This window comes from Typopeltis vanoorti, chromosome 21 (genome assembly GCF_054136105.1).
Source record: "Typopeltis vanoorti isolate ZY-2024b chromosome 21, IOZ_Tvanoo_1.0, whole genome shotgun sequence".
NCBI lineage: Eukaryota > Metazoa > Arthropoda > Arachnida > Uropygi > Thelyphonidae > Typopeltis > Typopeltis vanoorti.
In genome coordinates, this window is record NC_143569.1 from 29782922 (window position 1) to 29807659 (window position 24738).

At 34.1% G+C, this 24738-nt stretch overlaps 1 protein-coding gene across 1 annotated transcript in view; it reads left to right on the forward strand.

The window, feature by feature from the left end:
* Nucleotides 1-24738, forward strand: part of LOC150094691 (uncharacterized) — a 326662-nt gene that overhangs the window by 179575 nt on the left and 122349 nt on the right. Inside the window, exon 2 of the mRNA XM_090411634.1 lies at nucleotides 14480-14654. Coding sequence (XP_090267760.1) covers nucleotides 14545-14654 — 110 coding nt within the window. The 5' untranslated portion in view covers nucleotides 14480-14544. The remainder of the gene's footprint in view (nucleotides 1-14479; nucleotides 14655-24738) is intronic.

Genomic DNA, 24738 nt, shown 5'->3' on the forward strand with positions numbered 1-24738 from the left:
CCCCACCCTCATTTTCCTTGTCATATAGATCTTCAATGTGTTCCTTCCATCTCATTAGGATTTTATCTTCTTAAGTTATGATTTCTCCATTCTCATTTTCTATGCTTCTAGCTCGAATTCCATTTCTCTTGTGATTAATGCTTTTTCATATAAAAGATTCATACCTTCCCTCATAATTTTCCATTTCTTCACATTGTTTTTTAAGCCAGTCTGCTCTACTTCTTTCTGTTTCCCTTCTCAATCTGTCATTCAAGGTTCTATATTGTATTTTCCCTTCTGGGGTGTCTTTATTTTTCCATTTTCTTCTTTCTACCATTAGAGAAATCATTTCATTAGTTATCCAAGGTTTTTTTATTCTTTTAGCTCTTACATATCCAATTTCTTTTTCTGCAATCTTCTTTATTTTCTCTTTAACTTGTTCCCATTTCTTTTCTGGATCTTCAGTTTTGACAAAACTTGTTTCCTCTAATTCTTTCTCCAATCTATTTCCAAATTCCTTGGTATTTTTTAATTTCTCTAAGTTCCATTTTTTCCTTTTCATAGCTTCTTTTATTTTCTTTAGTTTCACATTTATTTCTATGAATAGTAGGTTGTGCTCAGAATAAATATCAGCTCCAGGATATGTGCATGCATTTTTTACACTATTCTTCTATCTTTGCTTTCTTATAATGTAATCAATTTGATACTTTTCAGTATCTCCTGGTTTTTTCCATGTGTATAGTCTTTTCTTAGATTTTTTTAAACCAAGTATTTGTAATTATTAGCTTATTTTCTTTACAGAATTCCACTAACCTTTCCCCTTTCTAATTTCTATTACCTAGTCCATATCTTCCTACTACACCCCCATCCTCTTCTTCTCCTACAACTCCATTCCAATCTCCCATTATAATCATATAGTGTTTTCTTTTTTCTTCTTTAATTAGTTCTTGTAATTGTTCATACATTTCCTCTAGTTCCTCATCTGAATGGTTACTTGTTGGCATATATACTTGCATTATTGTTATGTCCACTGGTTCAGCCTTCAATTTTACCACCATAAACCTGTCGTTCAGACAGTTTATGCTAATGATACTCTTTGCTGTTCTTTTATTAAAAATTAATGCAACTCCTTTTTCCTTTTTATCTCTGCCTGAGTAAATTACTCTTACTTCGTCACTATAGAAATCACCTATTCCTTCCCATTTGACTTCACAGAGCCCTATGATATCAATTTTTCCTTTATCCATTTCTCATTTGAGATTTTCTAATTTTTCACATCTGTTCATTGTTCTCACATTCCATGTTGCAATTTTGATTGCAACTGAAAATGAAACGATCTTTTGTTTTCAGTTTATTTATAGCTTGTTTTAAGTCGCTTTTAGAGGTTTGATCGGGAAGAACATCAGCCCTTGAAGCGTCCTTATTTCCCGATATTGTATCTATTCCAATGTGCACCTTCTTTTCCTCTCTGTGCCAAGAGACACCACCTTGGTTTGCCGGGCTGGTAGCTGCCTCCTTATAAGTTCTATTCATTGCTGTTAAAATTTTCTAGGGATATCAGTGGAGTGGTTTCCCATTACCTCCTCCACTGCAGTGCTTCATCAAGTACTAGTAGAGCTGCTGCCCTCTACCAACTAGAGTAGAAGTTGGGAAAAGGAGAAACATCCTTGGGCCTAGAGTACTCTAATACTCTCGGGGTCGAAGTAAGCAAGATTCAACCAAGTGAGGCCATATAGGAAAGAATATAGAAGGAACCTGACACAAGTAAGTGGAAGCAATGTCAGGCTCAGCTCGGGACCCCGTGGCCACTAACCACGTACTCCCAAGATGGGAGCCCCTGGGTTTTTTTTTTTTTGGCTGACTATCAGTGGTTAAATTTTCTTCATATTCTTTGGTTGGATCTTCCCGCTGTGCATCTAAATTTAGCTGGTCGGAATCACTCAATTCTTCAGAATGAGATTTAATTAACTCTTGAACGTTATCATTGAAGGGGAGAAAGAAATGAAGGATGTACGAATTGGTCGCCAACACACAAAATCATGTGCTTTATAGATAAAATTTCCCAACTGTTATACAAGCAAAATAGTTACCACTTTAAAAACTACAATGATCATAAAAGAAAAGTTAATTTTCCGACATGTAATAATAAACAACTCATCCCAGAAGACGGATTGATTACCCTATTATCAGAATGGATTCTCCTTTTGTGGCATGCGCAGAAGTGTTGAAGGGACTCAAATCTGTGGGCATACTATAGCAGATGACAAATTTTGTCAGTAAAAATTTGGAACATAGTATACATAGTGTACATAGAAGTAGTGTAGTATGCCATTAAAAATAACTTTGTAAAATGTTTTAAATGAGTAACTAAATTATTTCATTCTGGTGAATGATTTTTTAAAATAGTTAGCCATAAAAATCTATAGATAGAAAATTTTTAAAATCTGTAACATTTATTTTTAAGATGTATATAGGTGCACTAATCGAATTTTAGAGGCACACTAATCGAAAACGCACTAATGGGGGGGGGGGGCGCACTAATCGAGGGATTACTCTAGCATATCCAAAAGGATGCTCTTATAGGCCGGAGGATGCGGAGAGTACTGATTGTGAAATGTTTCGACAAATTAGTTGAGCAAGTAAAAGGAAGATGATCTTAATGGGAGATTTTAATTATAGGAATGTGGGTTGGAAAGAAGAAATAGTGTATAATAACAAGGAGAGCGAATTTGCTGAGTTTCTGCAGGATAACTACAGGATAAAGTGATCATGAGGTATTGGTTTGGAAAGTCAAACAGGGAAAAGTTATCAAGAAAGCCTACATGTAGAACTATAAGGTGGGTGATTATCAGAAGCTCTGATCAACTAGCTTGAGTACATTAGGTTGATGAATTGTGTAGAAAAGATGTTGACACTGTATGGGAAATGATAAGGCAATATCTAACAAAAGCAGTGCATAAATGCATATCAAGCATTAAGTTGATAAATAAGAGTGAGATGAACAGTGAAATCAAACAAGCATTGTTACAAAATAAGTTATGAAATACAAGGCAGTTTGTAGTGAACAGATGCATGAAGAATATAACAAGCATGGTTAAAAAAAAATGTAGAATACGAGAGGAGATTGGCCAGTCAGGTCGAACCTAATCTAAGGGAATTTTTCTGCAATGTGGCAAGCTTCAGAAATAATAATTATGGCAGGTTGACACTGGTGGATACTTATGGTAGCAGAGTAGCCATAGGGAATGATATAGTGTAATTATTTAATGAACACTTAATCAGTGTATATCATAGTGGTGTGAATGACACTGTGTAATATGTAGAAGGGAGGCAAGGATTAGGAGAATTAAGGTGAAAGAATCAGAGGTGTATCAAGTGTTGCTCAGGTTAGATGTTGGAATGTGGGAATAGATGACATATCACCACGTATTTTTGAAGAATGTGCAAAAGAGTTAGTCATGTCTATGACCTGGTTATTTAATGAAAGTCTTTTAGTGGGAATGGTTACTAAAGAATGGAAGAAAGGCAAAATAATACCTCTCTGCAAGCATGGTTTGAGAACAGTTGTTTCCAATTATAGACCAGTCTGTATATCTGCAGTTGTGATCAAAGTGTTGGTAAAAATTTGTTAAAATACAGGTTGGAATGAGGTTGTTCAACATACAATTCTCTATGATGTTCGGTTCTTGTGAAGGGCAGGGCAGGTCTTGTTTTAGCAATCTGCTTATGTTTTATGATAAGATGACGAATGTGTTAGATAAGAGAGATTCATATACAATGATTTCTTTTTTTCTTTTTTTTTTTTTTTGACTTGGCAAGGCATTTGATAGATGACAGTTTAGTATATATAAGCTGCAAATGATGCAATTAGATAGCAGATTGGTTAGATGGATTGAAGATTGGTTTTCTGAAAGATTCCAGCAAGTTGTGTATGATGGAGTAGTGTCTTAAAAAAGGACGGTGACCAGTGGCTTTCCATTAGGGTTTGTTTCTAGGGCACTACTGTTTAACTTATTTGTTAATGATATTTCATGTGGATTGATTGGGAATCTTCAAATGTTTGCCGATGATGATGCAGAGTTTGGTAGAATTATCAGGAGTAGTACTGATGTTAATTCTCTACTGGAAGATTTGAATAGATTTTTTGCTTGGACAAATGAGTGGGATTGTAGTTTTAATATTAATAAATGCAAGGTGTTACACTTTTAGGATACAGAGATATAAGGCTACATACTGTATTGGTGGAGTTGTACTTCAGGAAGTGGATGAGATTTGGGATCTCCTTATCTCTACATCAGTATGTAGAGATAAGGAGATAGTGGTGCCTCTATATAAAGCATTAGTCAGACCACATAAGGACTATGTTGTCTGAATTGGATTTGTAGTGCTCAGATTTTTATTATTATTATTATTATTTTGAGTAACTCCAAGGAGTCGACAGACTCATTGAGGGAGGTTTTAACATCATGTCAAGAACAACTATTCGACATTCACGCAGTATCTATCATTGCCTTGAACTCATTCACAGTCATAGCACCCACAACAGACTCTGGCAGCTTATTCCACTCATTCACCACTCTCCAAGTAAAAAACCTAGCTCTAATACCCTTGCTAACCACATTCTTGTCCAACTTCCATGTATGGCCCCTAGTCCTCCCACCACCACTCCTATTCTCAAAAATATCTTCTGAATTAATCTTATAGAAACCCTTCAGTAATTTGAATGTCTCAATCATATCACCCCTTTTCCGCCTGTCAACCAATTTTTGCAACCCACAAATCTTCAACCTGTTCTCATAAGATTCATTCCATAGACCTGCTCTCATCTTGGTCACTCGTCTCTGGATCCTCTCCACCTCCTCCCCCATCAAGAAGAAACCCTGGCGCCCATATCTGGGCACAGTAGTCTAGATGGGGTCTTATCAGGGCTCGATACAGAGGAACAACAACTTGTTTGTCTCTGCTTGTTAAAGTATTTTTCAGCAACCAAGTGATTTAATGAGCTGATTTAGCCACTTTTGCGATGTGTCCCCTAAACTTCAATTCCCTATCCACCAACACTCCCAAATCCCTGGCCTCATCAATCTCCTGGAGTACGGTTCCACCAGTGTGATATACTGCTGCTAATCTTTTCACTCCAAAATGCATAACCTTACACTTTGCCACATTAAATCAGCATCCATTTTCCTTAGCCCAGTCCTCCAAACTATCCAAATATCTTGCAAAATTTTGACATCCTGTGCACTCACTATTGCTCTATCCAACTTTGCATCATCAGCAAACAAGTGAACACTTCCTCTCAGATCCTTTTCACTCCAAAATGTATAACCTTACACTTTGCCACATTAAATTGGCATCCATTTTCCTTAGCCCAGTCCTACAAACTATCCAAATCATCTTGCAAAATTTTGACATCCTGTGCACTCACTATTGCTCTATCCAACTTTGCATCATCAGCAAACAAGTGAACACTTCCTCTCAGATCCTTTCCAATATCGTTAATGAACAAATTGAAAAGTAGTGGTCCGAGAACAGAACCCTGTGGCACACCACTAGTCACAAGTCGTCTTTTGGACTCTACTCCTGAATAGACCACTCTCTGATATCTTGGTCACTTAGTTTTCGTAGTGATGTGGAAATACTAGAGGGGTCCAATGATGAATAACCAAAGTGATATCAGGACTCTGGAGTTTTGGTTATGAAGAGCATTTGAGAGAATGTGGATTATAGAGATTGGTGGATAGGAGGAAAAGAGGAGTATGATAGAGACCTTCAAGTTAGGTAAGGGATTCTATCGGATAAATAGAAAAGGAATTATAAAAAAGAGTAGATGATAAGGTGAGAATGAAAAGCCATCTCTGGAAGTTGTATAAAGATGTGGTGAAGAAAGATGTGAGGAGTAGATTTTTTTTATGTGGGAATTATGAGTGGAATGCATTGCCTGAGTGTGTTGTGAGTGCAAGTAGTGTAAATAACTTAAAATCTCAGTATGATAGACATGATGCTGATTGAGTGGGTCTGTTGACTCATGGAGGTTACCAAATAATAAATATAAACTTGAAAGACTTTTCTTAGAATCACCAGCATATTTAAAAATCAGTCTCATTTTAATTAATATGGTAGTGTTAAACTTCCCAAAACTGCAATCAGTACAGTAAGGAAGAGAGTATGGAAGTAAAAGGATTGATTGTTTTGGCAGGCATCAGTGATTTGAAAGAAATAGCAATGAGAGAAGATATGAAAGTGCTGAAAACTAGAGTGCAAATCTGCTGCCACAGATAATAGGATGAGAATGAGCTGAGAAGAAGGATTATGATTCTTTTTTTTATGTGGCTCCCATCCATGAAAGGTTGTTTGTGAATCTATAGTGCATTTACCATGTGTGGGTGAAGAATTGACACATGTATCTACAGATACAGGACACACTTGTAGGCATAGGGCTAACCACCTTATCCTCGATATGGTATCAGTTAAATGTAGAAAAATCCTCTGTGATTTTTCAATGAAATTTATATTACAACATTTGAACTTGTTTCTCTGTGCTGTACTCATTCCATTAAATCTAATAATGGGATCGTGCTGTTAGCGAGTGGTTACGCGGTCCGCAACCATTTTCCTGGGAAAGGAGTGTCCTGCGTTCAATTCTCGTCGCTAACGTGAGGAGCTAAGGATCTTTCTCAGGCATAGCCAAGTTAGCCGGTCTTGGGCGTGGATTGCAGGGTTTTTCATCCCAGTTTATCTGAGGTTTTTCCTCTTGCAAAGCAGGCAAACTGTTCTTAAGAACACAATGCTTCACAGACAATTACACATGGTTGAGCATAGGGGTAACGACCCCACCTCATAGTGAGTTAAGAAACCCAAAAATGTGAGGCCAAGGCCCTACATGAGGCTGCAGTGCCAAAGAAGAATTAGAAAAATCTAATAATCTGTTTCATCTACCACATAAGCCTGAATATTCAAGCCTTAACTTTGGAACTTGAAGAATATCCCTTGTCTTGGCATTCATTTCTTATCAAATGCTGAAATTCAGTGGCATATGGAATGTACTATTGCAGCTTTTGGACATTAGAGAAAATGAGTCTTCAATGATGAACATCTATGTTACAACCAAACTACTGTATAGGACTGTTTTCATCCCTATTTTTAATTTAGAATTACAAAATGAACCACATGCCAAAAATCTGGAAAATTACCATAACCACTTTGCAGATTCTTTAATTAACTGGAAAGATCGCTACAAATGGTTGCAGAGCACGTAACCACTTGGCTAACGGCGTGGTCTCATTGTTAGATTTAATGGAATGAATAAGCACAGAGAAACAAGTTCAAATGTTGTAATATAAATTTCATTGAAAAATCCCAGAGGATTTTTTTACATTTAACCGATACCGTATCGAGGATAAGGTGGTTAGCCATATGCCTACCGGTGGGTGTCCTATATCTGTAGATGCATGTGTTAATTCTTCACCCATACATGGTACAAATGTACTATAGATTCATAAACAACCTTTCATGAATGGGAGCCACATAAAAAAAAAAAAGAAAATAAAAAAATCATAATCCTTCTTCTCAGCTCATTCTCATCCTATTATCTGTGGCTCCAAATTTGCACTATACTTTTTCACTGTTCTTTTTTTGCTTTTTTCAGCACTTTCATAACTTCTCTCATTGCATATTTCTTTCAAATCACTGATGCCTGCCAAAACAGCCAATCCTTTTATAATAGCTATAAAAGTGTTGGGGCAATGATTATCTACATGCAACTTCACAGGATTGGTCATGCCAGATACCATCTTCCAAAAGAAATCTTTTATGTTTCGAAAGGCCTTAGGTGTTGTTGATTATTCATATTAGTGCTTCACAGTATAAACAGCACCAAGAGATGAAAAGATAAATTAATTTATTGAGCTTACTAATATTTCACTGGTTTTCTACTCAGAATAATCAGAGCACAAATTATAACTGTGACAAGCACTACACTAAAGCATTAGAGACAATTCCATTTGTAACTAACATAGAACTAATGTCTTGCCGAGGTACCCTCTGTGGGCTAGTTAACCATAAAGTTAGAGAAGTCAGGCTATCTGATCTCATAATGACTGTCTCACAGATCTTTGGCAAATTAATACAACCACACTTGTTGAGGTGGAGGAATGCTTCATAGCATCTGATGATAGATCCAATAGTCTTTTGGACCTATAGTGACTTCTGTGTAAAACCGATATCTTCTTCCATTTAATCCTATGTGAAGATTTAATCTACAGTGTGGTCTGCTAGTCCCAACTTGCCATAAAGATGATCGGATTTAATTTTCATGTTCTGCAAGGCAAATGTTGACTATTCTACCAGTTTGTCCAAAGTAGGCCTAACTGCAGGCACAAGCAAATTTATACCCTCCAGAATAAGTAAGAGGAAGAATTCCTGTTATCTTAGCAGATTCATCATCACTTTTTCATAAACTGCAAGCTAAAGCAAGACCAGTTCCCAGGGGCGGCAAATTTTTTACTAAATCTTTTAAAAAATTACATTTATCTGTCTCTCAGAAGTTTGCACAATATATTATTATTTTTCTTATGTACATTTTACTTTACATAGGCATAAAAAATGAAATAAAATGTTATTTCAAGGGTGCTTTAATAAAGGTATTAAAATGAAACCTACATAAAAAAGTATCAGACAATTTTGATACAGCTTTATCAATATATCTCAGCACCGACTTCAAACAAATCACTACATGAATATAGCTATTTTTTTTTTAATTTTTTTATCTTGCTCACACTCACAAAAAATATTTGCAGATCTATAGTACATTTTGTACCATAGGTGGGCTAAGGATTTTTTTTCTGTTTTTTATCTATTTATTTATTTTTTACAAAGTCCAGAAAACCCTACTTTAGAGACCAAACCTGGAACTTTTGCAAGCCACTTCAGGCCCCCAGTAAGCAGGATGGTGGTCTCACACTGGACAACAAAATTCATCTCCCACCTAAGTATTTACTAAATGGTGTGATATCACTAAATGATTGGAAGAGAGAAGGGGCATGTGCAGGTTACAACTAAAGGTGGATTCGTGCCTAAAAATTTATGTGCCTTCCATAGGTTTTCCACCTGACCTGTTCTTTACAAAGTGCTACACAAGAGAATATACTCCATTGTTATACATCTACTCATTGCCTGTTATCTTATATTCTCCTCCATATTAACTTTTTATTTCACTGTTTATCCATTTTGCACTTACCTTATTTGCCCAATTCTTTACAGTATAAATATTTATTCTGTTTAAGATTGATTTTTCTTGTCAGGAGAGATCATTAAAGAACAGGAGAGATCATTAAAGAACATTTTATCAATGTTATTGTTTGCTGTTAAGGATAGAACTTAGGGTTTGCTTCTGATGTCTGATGGAAAATTTGCTGCTGCACTAAGTTAGTTCCATCAGAACAATAACTGTTAACTTTACAGTATTTAGAACAGAAAGCATTAGACACTTTTGTCAGTAGAGGCTTTTTTTTTTAAATTTTATTTTTATGAATCTTTTCCACAAAAGGTTAACATATTTTGCAGTAGTGTGGGTGGACTAAGAAATTATATATAGACTTTTAAAAACCAAACATATATTTTCAGGCCCCTTAAAACTTTCAGTAAGCAGGATGGTCTCTCACTGGACAGTGAAATTCATCTGCCACCAAAAGTCATTTGCACACATCCTTGCCTGCACCAGGATTTTAACCCATAATCCTGGAGGTTGGAGTGTGGTGCTCTCTATCTACTGAGCCAACCAAGCTGGTGATAAACAAGATATAGTCAGATAAACCATCCATAATTAAGGGTACTTGTTTCCAGGGCCTACTTCTGATTTCAAATTATAACCACACTTATTTGAAAAGAGCTTCTGAAAATATCCAAGCCTTTGCAGAAATACAAGCTGATAACATTATTATTTATATGGGTACACCATGGAGTCAAAAGACTCATTGGGAGAACTGTATTATTCATTAACACAATACCTAATCATACATACCCCCTCTTATTCACTGTTGGGACACTCGCAACCACCTCTGGCAATCTATTCCACTCATTCACCACACTCTTAGACAACTTTCAAGTGTGACCCCTTGTTTTCTCCTCTACTCCCCATGTATTGAAAAATTTCTTCTGGGTCAATCTTATGAAATCCTTTTAGTAACTTATATAAGATTCTGTCATATCCTCTCTTCTCTGCCTGTTAACTAAACTCTGCAACCCACACCTTTGGTTTATCCTTATAGGGAACATTCTACAGGCTTGTCATGAACTTGATCACTCGTTTCTGAATCTTCTCCACCACTTCTCAGTCCTCTAGATATGCAGGTTACCAAATCTATGCACAATAGTCAACATGTGGCCAAATCATAGTATTATGAAGAGGGATATTAACCTTCCAATATATCCTTTGAATTTCAAATGTATCCACCATCACACCTAGGTCCCTAGCCTAATCAATTTCCTGTAATCTAGTATACCATCATTAGGATACAAAGTATGTAATCCTTTCTTTTCAAAGTGCATTACCTATAACATTATAAACCAGTCAAGGTGTATGATAAATGACATGGTATCTGGCCACACATCAGCAACTTAATATATTCAGTTTATACTCTAAATTGACCATCTTCTAAATTATCACATTAATGGAGTACAAACTGCCATTGGCTATTTCATTTTAAATAAAAATTTGCATTTCGTTGTTACAGAAGTGTAATTTCACAATGTTAATTTCCAAAACAATCTTGTATTACGCACCATCCCATACTGCAAGAAGGTAAATATTTACCCTTATTGCTGTGATATACCACAGTTTGTTTTAAAATGAAAGCAATTTTATTTTAAATATATTTTTTTAAATTTCAGATTAATATTTTTTATCATAAACACCCTGAAATATTTTCCATTATCAACAGTATAAAAACATGTCTTGTATAATAAGTTTGTCCTTTTTAATGTTTTCGTGCAGGAATTCTGTGTTAGTTTTGCCATCTGTATTAATAATATTAAAGAATTCTTTACAGCATTTAAAGGCTCATTTCCTTATTTTCTGATGAGAGAAGAGCATAATGTGTAGCATAATGCACATAAAACATAATGTAGTATAATGCACTCCTTGACTAAATGATTCTAATTGGAGACAATTAGTTGCATTTGCCATGTTTTAGTAGTGAGTCATTTCTTCTTCAATCTTTCTTCTCTCCTTCTACATAGAAAAATGTGATATGCTAACCCAGTTTCATTGTAAAAAAGTTGCTTAAGTGCAACTGAAAACACAAAAGGAATAAAAATGGAGTTTATTTTTGCTGATTGTATTAATAAGTTATGATGTAGCATTCTACATTTTAAGTGTTTTTCATTACTTATAACAAAGTAGTGGTTTAATAAAAATTCCTGAAGGATTAATTAAAGTAGGTGTCTTTGGTTTAACATAAATGCATTCTAGCTTTGTATTCATTGACATTGGTCAGTATTGTAAACAGTGAGTTTTTGATTTTCTTTTTATTTCTAACATTTATACATAGTAGATATTAATCCACTTACATGAGAGATTGTGTTTCAGAGCTGAGTGAGTGAAGTTTTAAGCATTTTAGAAAAATCAGATGGCATGTTTATATGGAGAATACATATTTTTCTCTGTCTAAATTTGTTTTATTAGCAGTGAAGAATATACAAACTGGAGAAAATCATAAATCTTAAATGCCAAACCCACAGAGGGAAAATTAGGGGTCAGTTTTTAAAGTTAGTGGTAATTTTTCGTTCCTTCATCTGCTAATTGTGAGCAGAGGCCATTAAGTTCTGGTTTTTAAATTAAAGTTTAAAATTTTGCCATCAGTCATAAAATGAGAGTATGAATTTTGTCGATGTTTGTTTTAAGTGCAGTTGCAATTCTGTAAATTGATTTCATTTTATTTATTACAATTACTGTTTTATTTGCCTTTGAATGGATTCATATGAGTCTTTGACTTCCTGAGGGTCTTAGAATAATAATAATATCAAGAACTGTGCTTCTTTTGAAAGCGAAAAGAAAAACAAGCTTGGAAATTATTTGAGAAAACCATAAACTGCCTTTTTGAAAAACATTATACAAAATATGGTATCCCGATGTCATTTATTAACAGCAGTGGAACTTTTCAACACTTATATGCGGTTTGCAAAATACATAGCACCTATTGATAGTAGTCATTTTTTTAAAATCCAGATGTGTATTATTACTCACTTCTAGTTGATTGAATTTGATTGAAATTTGGATATTTAGGATCTCTACTCAGGTGTGTTAAGTCTTCTTAATTTTGGTTTTGATCAGACTTTGTCAATCTCATTTGTGAAAGTCTGGAAACATATCACATTGAGTAATCTGGGTGGTTAAAGTAATGTGCCAGATACTATGACAGTAGCACAATTAAAACATGATTTTATAAGCTTAATCTTATCTCTTGGTCTTTATCTGGATCTTTTTTTTTTTCCTGACATGTTAGCCTTAAACCTTTTGGTTAGCCTTTCATCTCCCATTATCTTTAAACAAATCATACCATTTTTGATTATTTTGCTTATGCATTCTTGATTATTAATGATATGTACTTCACTACCACTTATTTTTAATATGGTTTTGCCATGGATGCTATATGCTTGTCCACTCATTTTCCTCAGAACTCTTATCTGATCTCCACTGTGATCAGCTGTTTCTTGCCTGCCTCTCCAGTCTATATTATTTATTTATTTTAATGCAATTCCCACTCACAAAAGGTTGTAAGCCTGTAGTATATTAGTACTGGGAGTGAACCAAGATTTTTTAAGAAATTAATTGTATAATTTTTTTCTATTTATTTATTTATTTTTTACATAGTCTGGAAATCCTGCTCTAGAGACAAGAATGGAAATTTTTCAAGCCACTTCAGGTCTCCATTTAGCAGGGTGGTGGTGGTCTCAAATTGGGTGATGAAATTCATTTCCTGCTTCAAGGAAATCACAAACATCCATGTCCACAGCAGGATTTGAACCTGTTGGTTGGAGAATGGATATGCTAACCACTCAGCCAGCCAGCCTGGCTAAATATTGTTGAAATATGTTGAACTTGTTTGAATGCTATCTTATATATTGCTATCCTGATTGACTGATTTCTCTTGTTCTACATAAATTTATTCATTTCCCATTATAACGGCCTTACTTATTCCATTAGTTTCATATTTAATTTGCCATATCAGCTAATTGTGCCCAAATATATCAACCCATTTTGGTATTCCTGGTTTGGATCTCTTTTTCTGTATCCTTTTCAGACACTTACTTTGCTAATCATTCATTTTCTGTTAGTGACTATCATTTTCAATTTATCTTTTTTTTTTTAGTTGCACTATTTTTAGTGGTAAAATGATTTGAAAGGATATAAAATTTTAGGTGTACATGAAACATCTAAGTTAGAGTTACTGTGATAATGAATGACATCTCCAATTACTATCTTAATGCATTTGTAATACATCTAAAAAATGTATCTTTTTTGCTATTTAGTTTGTAGACAGTTTAGTTTTGAGTTATTTTGCTAATCTGCTAACAAAAATGGCAAATTTAACTAAAACTGTGATTGTAGCAAATTTTAATAGATCCTGAATGGCAAACATCATTTAAAATTTGACTAGAAAAAGAGTTTGCAATCGGAAATCATTTTTCCATTAATAATGGTCTGATTTTTAGAATTAAAACAAAAAAAATGAAGACTGCTTATTTCACTTTAGCAAAGATCCCAAATATTGAATTTCTATAAAGTCTGTCTATCTGGCTAGAGCTGAGGAATGAAATTTATGTGGATGGATAGATGAACAAAATAAGTCTAATAAGTGCTACATAATTTGTTGAAAACTTCAATGATTATATAAATCAACAGAGATAAAAATTCATGAAATGAACAATGTTATTTTACTCAAAATATTGTATAGGATAGTGATTCATAAATCACTTAATTTCTGATTAATTTCTGCCAATCAATAGATTGCATCGAGCAACAGCAAAATCCAAGATTATACTTTACCTAGAGCTTCAGTGTATATAGCTGGATAAAAATTACTGATCTCATTCATTCTTCATCTCTCCCCATTTTAAAAGAATTGAAATTTAAAAAAAGCTGAGTTTTGTTTTTCCAGTTTCTCTCACTCATAGTCATCAGACACTTCCACAGGTCATTAGGACAGCCAGCATATTTGTGATGAAAGTTGCTCAGTTTGGATATTTGGAAGTAGTAGTAAGCTTATTAATAGGGAGGAATTCATAAATACTTCCTCCCTACTTTCATAAATTTTGAAACTTGAAAGTTTCAAAATTACCGGAGAGCTTACAAGAATATAAGCTAATAAGTGTATAAAAGTGGCTTATTTTTGTGAGCTAACCAAAGTATTTTAATTATCCACTAAATCTTTTGACATATAAATTAGCCAGCATAACCTTAATGTAAGCTTTTTACCAATTATTGTATTGTACTTTTCAGTGCATCTCACAAAGGGTTCAGGAAAATAATGTAGTTCCATCTGAATATTTTCAATAAATTTCATCATGTTTGTTGTGGCATCCATTATATCCATACCATGGGTAGTTCCACCTGTTGTAGTAGTGACACTTGTTCTAGTAGTGGTATTATGTCTGTGTCATGCAGAAAGAAACAAGTAAGTGAACATTAGCTAAAAATTCTTGACAATTTAAAAATTTGTTTTTAGTTTATTTCATGTATGAAGATTTTAGTTTCATCTTTTTTGCCTCAGAATCTAAATGGAATGAATATTACAATATTCCATCTCTCACTAGGACACATTAATTATGTGGAGTGCCATGACATGAACTCCACTAAGTATTCATGTCTTGCTGTGTGCCAAAGTAAACATCATACTACAAAAATGTTGAAGTTAGTTTTTTGATGATAAAACTAGGACAGTCAGCTATCAAAACTGCAACCAATGACTGAAGAACTTGTTGCTGGAGTTTAAAAGAGCAGCTATGCCATATGTTGACTTGGAGGTGAAAAAGTTATTTTACATTTTCCGTTTATTGCTATGCTTTGCATTGTCACGTCAACATGACAAACAAAAACACCAACTTATTTTTACTCATATCTTTGAGGGAAGTAAAACCAGTAATTTTTTAATGACAGTTTTCTAAATGGGAAAGAATACATTTCTCCCTCTCCAACAACTGCATTCCAATCTACCATCAAGATCGAGTTTTCTTGATCACTTACTCTCATTCAGTACATGAGATTTCCTATTTCCTCATTGTGGTATCTTGTTGTTGGCACGTATATCTGTATAAGGGGTAGGTCTCTTGATTCTGCTTGAATCTTAAGGATTATTCTTTCATTATATCCCCAAATAGTTTTAACCTTATGTCCTAATTTCTTATTTATTTACCAGGAATCCAACACCTGCTATGTCATTTGGTGAGCCCAAGTTGATCATTCTGTAATTTCCACTCCAGAAATCTTATCTCATTAACTCCAAGAATGTCAATGTTTAATTGTCTCATTTCCATCTTAAAGTTTTCTAGTTTTCCACATTGCTTCATAGAGCTAATATTCCAAGTACCTATTTTGCAGGGATTTTGCTGGTTGATGGTCTGAAAGGCCCTGTGATGATTTGTCCTGCCTGGGACACTCCACCAATTCTCAGGAGAGCTGAGTTCCCTTACTTGGTAATCCTTTAGTTCAGCTTCCATGCTACGTGATCTTGGGAAAATAAGTTAAACAAAGGCCCTCCATTGTTTTTGTCAGGGACTAGGATGAACACTAAAAATTCAGCTACTGTAACATTGTCAGTATTAAAAGTATCACCGGAAAAGTAGAATTGCAGAAGAACTGTAGTAATACTGAAACTAAGAAGACTAAAACAGATGAGATACTGCTGAATAATAACTATAAATTTCAACTATTGTGGCAATAGTTGATGGTTGGAAGTTGAAAGTTGTTGGTTGGAAACTAGTCGTAAAATCTTAATTGTTACTGTCCTAATATATGCCATACCCTTTTAGGATATATATCAAAAATCATTGATAGTGTTTTTCAAATTATCACAGTACTTAACCTGGTTGATAATCTTGCCCCTGAAATTAAGGAATCTTTTAAAATAATGCTTCCCAAATTTGGGGTAGTTTTGTACAAACATGTATATTGAGGTTAGGGTAGGGTCTTAAGGCAGAAGTAGATTCAAGGAAAAGTCTTTCATATTTAGATTTTCTGTGATGGAGTAGAGTGGTCTTCTTCTGCCATGTTCTGTTGGCAGGTATCCAAAACATTTGTCAGCAAATTCCAAGTTGCTGTAGTGGCGGAAATTTATAGGATGTGCCGAATATTCAGTATTCGGCATATTCTTCTGATATTTGGCTTCAGCCAAATCAGTAGAAAGATTTGATATTTGGCTGGCCGAAACAGAAAAATTCCTGTTACATGCATTATAACAAATATAACCGATCAAGGGAAAAGCCTCCCTTATCTTGAGCAACTGTCCAAATAGGGTTTCCACAGCTAATGAGTAAACTTATTCTGCAGTACAATTTCTCATATTTCTTTCGGCACCAGCTGCCAGCATATTCCTTGAAAGAGTTTTATTTTCATTAGAAATATTTAGGAAGAAACCAGATGTAGCTACTCTGAAAAATGCTGAAAAAATAATTTTCTCACATAATTTATCACGAATTCATTTTGATTTATTAGATCCATAATTATTTTCTATATTTGACACTTTAAAATAAGTTCCTTTAATATTTTTGTTATCTGAAGATAAGTGTAATATTTTTTGTCTAATTTTTATGCTGAATTGTTTTTTCAAATGCAATATTCTCTGTGAAATTAAATGATTGTTTTATTATATTGAAATGGAGGATATTATGGATCCATCTATATTTTATAGCCAAATGTAGAAAGAATATGAAGTTTAGAAAATTTACCAATGAGATTATGAGGACAAAACTGAAATTGGAGTTGCCTTGGCTTGTACTACTTAAACAACACACTCACCCACAACCCGTATATTCATATTTTATTAATGCATTGAATAAGTTTCATTTGATCTGAATGATGTCAAAAATCTATGACCTATCTCCTTGCTTTGCTCTACCTTTAAGCTCTTTGAAAGAATTCTCCTTAAAAGAATTTCACCACTCATTGAAAGAGCACTCCCAATTGAACAAGCTGGCTTCAGACCAGGATGAAGTTGTGACCAAGTCCTGGCCCTGACAACATATATTGAAGCAGACTTCCGGAAGAAACTTAAATCTGGAGTCACTTTCATTGACCTAACATCAGCTTATGAACAGTCTGGATCAGGGGCCTCCTCCTAAAGCCAGACAATATTATAAGGTGCAAAAAAACTTTCCAGCTTTCTGAATCCATTCTCTCCAACAGAAAGATCCAGGTCCATGTTCCTCCATAACGGTCTCCCACTTTGATTGGAGTTAAATGGTATAGATGCTAACACAGATTGATAAGAAAATAACTACTGTATGTCCTATATGCCGCATACAGTAGTTATTTTCTTATCAATCTGTGTTAGCATCTATACCATTTAAATCCAATCAACGTGGGAGACCATTATGGAGGAATACGGACCTGGATCTTTCTGACCAGCGTATGAGACGAGGCCTAAATTTTAGGCTATTTTTAGGTTTTAAGCTTATGGCGGTTGTATAAGACGATCCCCCAATTTCTTCTTTCTTGTATCAATGCAACATTAGGTATTGTTGTTATATTCGTTATATTTATATCTATACATATCCCGTTATTTTTTGCATAGCATAGATTTAGTATTTACACAAATTACCCTAATTAAAAATGATTAGCCCAGTTTTAATTAATTATTAATTTTACTTTTTTTAAAAAAAAAATTATGATTATTAAAATTATCATTTAAAATCATGGAACCAGCAACAAAACAAAGAAAGTATGAATGAAGCTCAATTTAAAATAAGGGTAATTGAAATGGCAAAGCAAACTAATGACTGTGCTGTTGCAAGAAAGTTTGACATAACCGAGAAGATGGTAAGAGAATGGAGGAAGAAAGAAGATATTTTAAAAAAATTGCCAAAGAAAAAATATGCAATGAGAATTGGGATCACCTGATAGCTGCAACTGGAAAATCATGTTGCAGAATGGGTATTCAAACAAAGGCAGAATGGTTACAAGAAATATGATTAGAGCATATGCACTAAAATGGTCAAGATTGAATCCGGATGAAAGTATAGAATTTCAAGCTACTTCAGTGTAATGGTGTAATCGTTTTATGAACAGACAAAATCTGGTAATATGACAAAAAAAAATTGCTTGATCTTGAACACAAACTTACCAATTTCCATAAATTTATTATTCCATTGAGACAAGAACATAAATTTCTATTGTCAAGTATTGGAAATATGGATGAAACTCCTATGAGCTTTGATATGATAAGCAATAAAACAGTGGAGTGTAAAAGTGTGCTAGTTTGAAGTGCAAGTCATGAAAAATCAAGGTTTACAGTTGTTTACAGTTTCCATCAGCCAAAAATTGTCATTTTTGGCTGATGGAACCAAGTTAAAACCAATGATCATCTTCAAACGTAAAACTAAACCTAAGATAAAATTTCCTTCAGGTGTTTTTGTACATTTTCATGAAAAAGGATGGACGGAAGAAAATGGTGTGAAATTTTAGATAAATAATGTGTGGAACATGCGACCAGGCAGTATAATGAAGAAACACAGTTTATTGGTATGGGATGTGTTTCGTAGCCATTTAACTGAGAATACTAAAAGTCTTCTAGAAAAAAAAAATAACACAAAAATTGCTGTTATACCAGGTGGTTTAACTTCTATATTGCAACCACTAGATGTCTGCTTGAACAAACCATTTAAAGATCACATGCGAGAAGAGTGGAATAATTGGATGTTGACTGGTGTAAAATCATTTACAAAAAACGGTGGATCTATGTGCGCTACATCACTTGATATATTGTGCGATTTTGTGATCAAAGCATGGAATAAAGTAAAAGTAGAGATAATAAAATCATTTAAAAAGTGTGGTATCTCTAATCTTATGGATGGTACGGAAGATGATCTGCTGTGGAACACTGATAACGATGAAAACAAAATCAATTCACCTGATTCAGACTGGGATCCATATGATGATCATGTAAACAATGAATCTGAAGAACTATTTTCAAAGATGGTGAAGAAAATTAACATGAAAATTGTAATATTTTAAATAAATTTATGTAACAAAAAAATTTATCTGATTTGTTTATGAACACTGCCTGTTTTCTTATATAACGATGTATTGTAACTACCTAAATGTTCATCCAAGAAATTAAGCTTCTCTTTTTATACTCGTCATATAAGACAACCCATGATTCCGAGGGGTTTTCTATAGTATTTGAGTTGTCTTATACACCGACATATATGGTATTTATTGACTTAATTGCTAATATTTCGCTGGTATTCTACCCAGCATCATCAGAGCACACAAACAAAGTTTGTTACAGTAGCGAGACAACCACAATCCAGTGTAACAGTGGGACTAGTATGAGTATGTGCAATTGTAGGGTGCAACACAAAGACTAAAGTCCTAATTAGGTGCATCTAAGTTGGGGGGGGGGGGGGAGGTCATCAGCATACATATATTTGCTGGTCTCCCACTTTAGCTCTTTTACTCTTTAACGTCTACATGTCCAACTTACCACATACCAGCTCAAGCAAATATATGTATGCTGATGACCTAGCGATCCTACAGCAATCTACCTCCTTTGCCAACCTGAAATCAATCTTGAACACAGGCCTGAAAATCCTGGAAGAGTATTTCAAGCAGTGGTACCTAAAGCCAAATCCAACAAAAGCTGTGTCCATAGTATTCCACCTAAACAATGCAGAGGCAAATTGGCACCTCAGCCTCTCTTTCTCTGGCAAAATGGTAGAAAATAAGCCTCGTCTGAAATACCTTGAAGTGAGCCTGGACAGAAGCCTAACCTATAAAAAGCACTTCGCCAACCTCCACCAAAATTAAAACGAGAAATAATATCATTTCAAGGCTTACTGGAGCAACCTGGGATTGTGGTGCAGAAGTCCTAAGGTTGTCTGCACTAGCCCTCCATTCTCTGCAGCAGAATACTGTGCCCCCAACTGGGAAAGAAGTGCGCACACTAACATTATAGACACCCAACTAAATTCTACTATAAGCACAATTAGTGGGACACTGAGAAGCACTTCTCTCCCCTGGCTGCCTGTCCTATCTAACAATGCTCACCAAATATATATGGAGAAGACAAGCCTCGATTAAAGAATTTAATAAAGTAATGAGCAACCCACTCCTGTCCCTGCACCAGACTCTCATAAATCCACCTAGTCTTCACCTAAAATCAAGAAACCCTTTCTGGTCCATGGACAAACTCTCTTCAGCTGCCTTACCATCAACACCTAACATGTGGAGAGAACACTGGTCCAACAATCCCAACAAATGACTTCCTGGTTCCCTGTGCTCTGCAGCCTGGTTTTGCTCTTCCTAGGAAGATTTGGTCATCTATCAACAGGATCAGAACTTACCAGGGCAGATACGGCTACCACCTACATAAATGGAGACTGTCAGACCACCCTTATTGTGATTGTTCCCCTGTGGCCCAGATGATTACTCATATTGTGAATGACTACCCAAGGTGCCAATTTCATGTTGGTGGCCTCAAGGACATCCACAAGGGGATGAATGAGACCTGGATTGGCTTTCTAGACTGGACATTGACCTGTAGCTGCTTTGTATTCCTTTTGCTATAAGAATAAATAGATAAATTAGCCTGAAACACCAAACTTCAAATTGACCAAGTTAAAAAAAAAATTGATGTAAAGTACCTATCCAAAAACTCTTTTAGTAACCTACAAGATATTTCATCGGTGTACCTATATCAGAAAGTTAAATTCATAAGTGATCTCTCAATTCGTGCATAAGAAGCTTATATTTGTCTTATATACTACAATATACAATATTGTAGTATATAAGACATATTTGTTTCCATATTTAATAGCAAAATATGGAAACAAACGAAAGTAAAAATGTAGAAACATTTTCATACTCTTTTGAAAATTTACTAGAAAGAAATCTTACAAGAAGATTATGTTCTTACAACCTCTGTGGTAAATTTTTGAAACTTAAGTTTCTTTTTATATTTGGCTATAAACTATGGATGAATCCATAATATCTTCCACTTCAGTATCTTATTTATTACAAATTGAAGCATCTCAGCTCCATACTTAAAAATTTGGCAGTTATTATATTTAGATTATGCAAAATTTTGTTTTCTCTTTTTATTAAAGAAGATCCAAAAGGTCTTCATTTTGGCAATGTAAATAAACAGATATAGGATATGATGAGTATGTTAATTTTTTTTTACTAAAAAACTAATGTAATAAAAAATAGCTAACACTGGATTTATAGGTTTTAATAATTATTTCATAAAACCTACTAGTTTTGCCACTTAAGCTAGTTGTTTCATCTGGGTTAAGGATGAACACACAAATTTGGCACTTGCATATTTGTGTGCCGATCCTTAATCCAGATGAATCCACTAGCTTAAGTGTGAAACTAGTAGGTTTTATTAAATAATTATTGCGACCCACAAACCCAGTGTTAGTTTTTTTTTTATTACAGAAATAGAATATTTTAAAGATGTATGCTTATTTCTTAGAATATACATATATAGAAACTTGGCAAGTTTTGAATGAAGAAAGCTCATGAGAATACAATCCTCAGCATCAGAGTGCCTTAGCTTGCACTGTTGAAGAAACTTTTGAAGTTTCTTAAGTAGTAGTGCATGAAATATGGTTGATCTGTTTATTTTACAACTTCAAAATGAATACATTTAGGCTCTTCTTTGAAAGTTGCTCTTAAGCACCACCTGCTGTTCACTTATGAAGAATACAGTTATCTGAAACAGAATTGCTTTGGTATTGAATGAGGATTCTTGTTATTTTTAAAGCTTCTGCCTGATCTTCATTGAGAATCAACAGTTTGAAACAGTTGTCAAGCCAGTGAAACCATAATCAAAAAAAAAAAAAAAAAAAGGCAAATATATGGATGCCTCAACATCATATGTCTTTTTAATAATACAAGCTAAGGCAACTCTGATGCCAACAATTGTATTCTCATTAGTCCTCCAGTCAGTTTTCAAAACTTTCATAGTTTCTATATATGTATATATATTTATTTATTTTCATGTGGTTACATGATTAGGTCAAGTATTATTACACACATAATTAAAATGAAATATATATTGATCTTTAATTGACCATGATTTATAAGCATCTGATATCAACAAGTTTTGATGATGGGGCTGTCCAGCTTCTTCAGGGCTTATAACGGTAAAAAAAAAAAAAAGAAAAAAAAAAACAGTTGTGTTCAAGACTGTCCGTCACGTTTTAAGATCGCCGAAAGACACATTAATGCTTTTTTGAAACACGCTGGAGTGTACAACATTCCATGTGCTTGTGGTCTAAACTATATAGGACAGATGTCGAGAAGCCTTGAAATCCTAAAAAAAGAACATATAGATGTTAATAACAACAGAACAGACAACTCAGGTCTAGCCCATCATTTTGTGATTATTGACCATACCATTGATTGGGATAGCAGCTTTATGCCTTAGCTGGAAGAAGATTACCATTGTAGAAATTTCAAGGAAGTCATTGTAGTCCTCTGTTCTGGAGACAATCTTAACAGAAATCAGGGAATGATAATAGCTGACATATCGAAAACCTTAATAAGATCACTCAGTCTGCCAGAATTTAATTTCTCTCAAAACTACACATCGTGCTCTCATAATAGTGACTAACACAACTTGCTCCATGCGTATAATGCAGTATTTCCCAACATTTTTTGGATCATGCCCCCGCCTCAAAGATTTTGATGTCTCCCCTCGCTGACAATGGTGAGTGTTTTGAGTATATCACTGATGAGGTGACGAATGCAACATCATTTTATAATTGCCCCCCCACCCCGTGGTGCCTACACCCCATGTTGAGAAACACTGGTGTAATGTTACGCATTCTGTTTTAATGTTTGATTTATACGATAGTGTTACTCCATTTTCTCTGTACTTGCCACTTTGAGTTTTTATATATATAAGCCCTGAAGAAGCCGGACAGCCCCGTCAGTGAAACTTGTTGGTATTAGATGTTTATAAATCATGGTCAATTAAAGATCAATATATATTTCATTTTAATTATTTGTTTGAATGACCAAATATAATCTAAACTATTATTACACGTTTTTTTAATCTTTCTTCATTCTGCAATTTGGCCAAGCATAATTAATTAAATTTTAAACATTGCTAATTAAGTTTTATAAACAAATGCTTTGACCCCAAAATACTCATTAAAAATTTATAAAATTTTTTAATGTTTTTCTTTTTTTTTTTCTTTTTCAAAACTTTATAAAATTTAATTCAGTATGCCTCAGCTAAATATTCAATTCTTTGGTAAAATCCCACTCTGACACATCACTAATGGAAATGGATATAGTTCTTATGTTCAGCAATTCTGATGTTGGCTATCTTGTCTGTTTAGCCATAGTCTATAACTACAGGTGACTTGGTAAACACCTGGCAGGTATAGGTATAAAATTGTTTGTCTATTGCATCGTTTATGATCTGTGTTGTTATTGCGTCGTGATCTATTTGTCTATCTATTGTATCTATTTGTATACTTTCTTCTTTATTTAATTTATTAAAATAAAGAAGAAAGTACTTTACTTCTATATCTCTATTCTTTCATTAAACTTATTTAATCCTCCTTTTAACTTTATCTTTTCCTTTCATGTACTCTATTTACTTTATTTTCCTTGCTCTACTTTTAGTATTCTTTACTTATACTGGAGATTACTAGAAATTTATTTTTTATTAATGACTGCCACCAATAGCCTCCTTGTGGTATAAGTATTATCAATACTTCCAGTAAAGTGCGCTTCCTATCCTAAGGCCCTTCTCAATATTATTTCACAGTCGTGGCTAACACTTAACTTCACATTGTAGCTATTTTTAAACTTTCCGCTCACAGGATCGCGTTTATTTGGAAACAGTGCATTGCGTAAAAGATCAGGTGGCACTCTTTGTAAATAAAACAAACATTTTTATTTGAACTGAAAAAATCATACAATATACACATTAATGAATTACTTCTTACTTCTTATTCTAAGTTTAACATTTTAGAGGAAAACTTCCTTTAGAACTTTTACATAAGCATGCAACATAATACAGATTATTAAACAAATAAAAAAGAAAGCTATTAGCCCATTTACAATTTAGGAATTATCATTCCTTGTTAACTATACTATAAATTCCAGCTCTCACATCTCTTTATGCAAACTATTTCTCATAATACTATATATAGTAACTCTATAAACATATCAGTTCTTCTAAAAACAGTCTTTCATAACATAGACAAAATTACTTTGAAAACAACTTCTCTTTATGGAAACTAATTTTCATTATACTATATATATAACTATAATTTTATCAGTCCTTCTAAAACAGTCTTTCATAACATAAGAAAAATTACATCGAAAATAAACTCACATGACTTCTTTATTAGTATAGAGCACTTGTTCACATTTTCTTTACAGTTTCCCTGGCTTCCTCTCTATGTCAGGTCTTGGGCTATCACTTAGAGGTTCATGGACATTATTGTATCCTCTGGAAAGGCTCGCAGGTCCTGGAGCGTGAATTTCCCGGTGTTATAGATACTCGGACGAAGGATCAG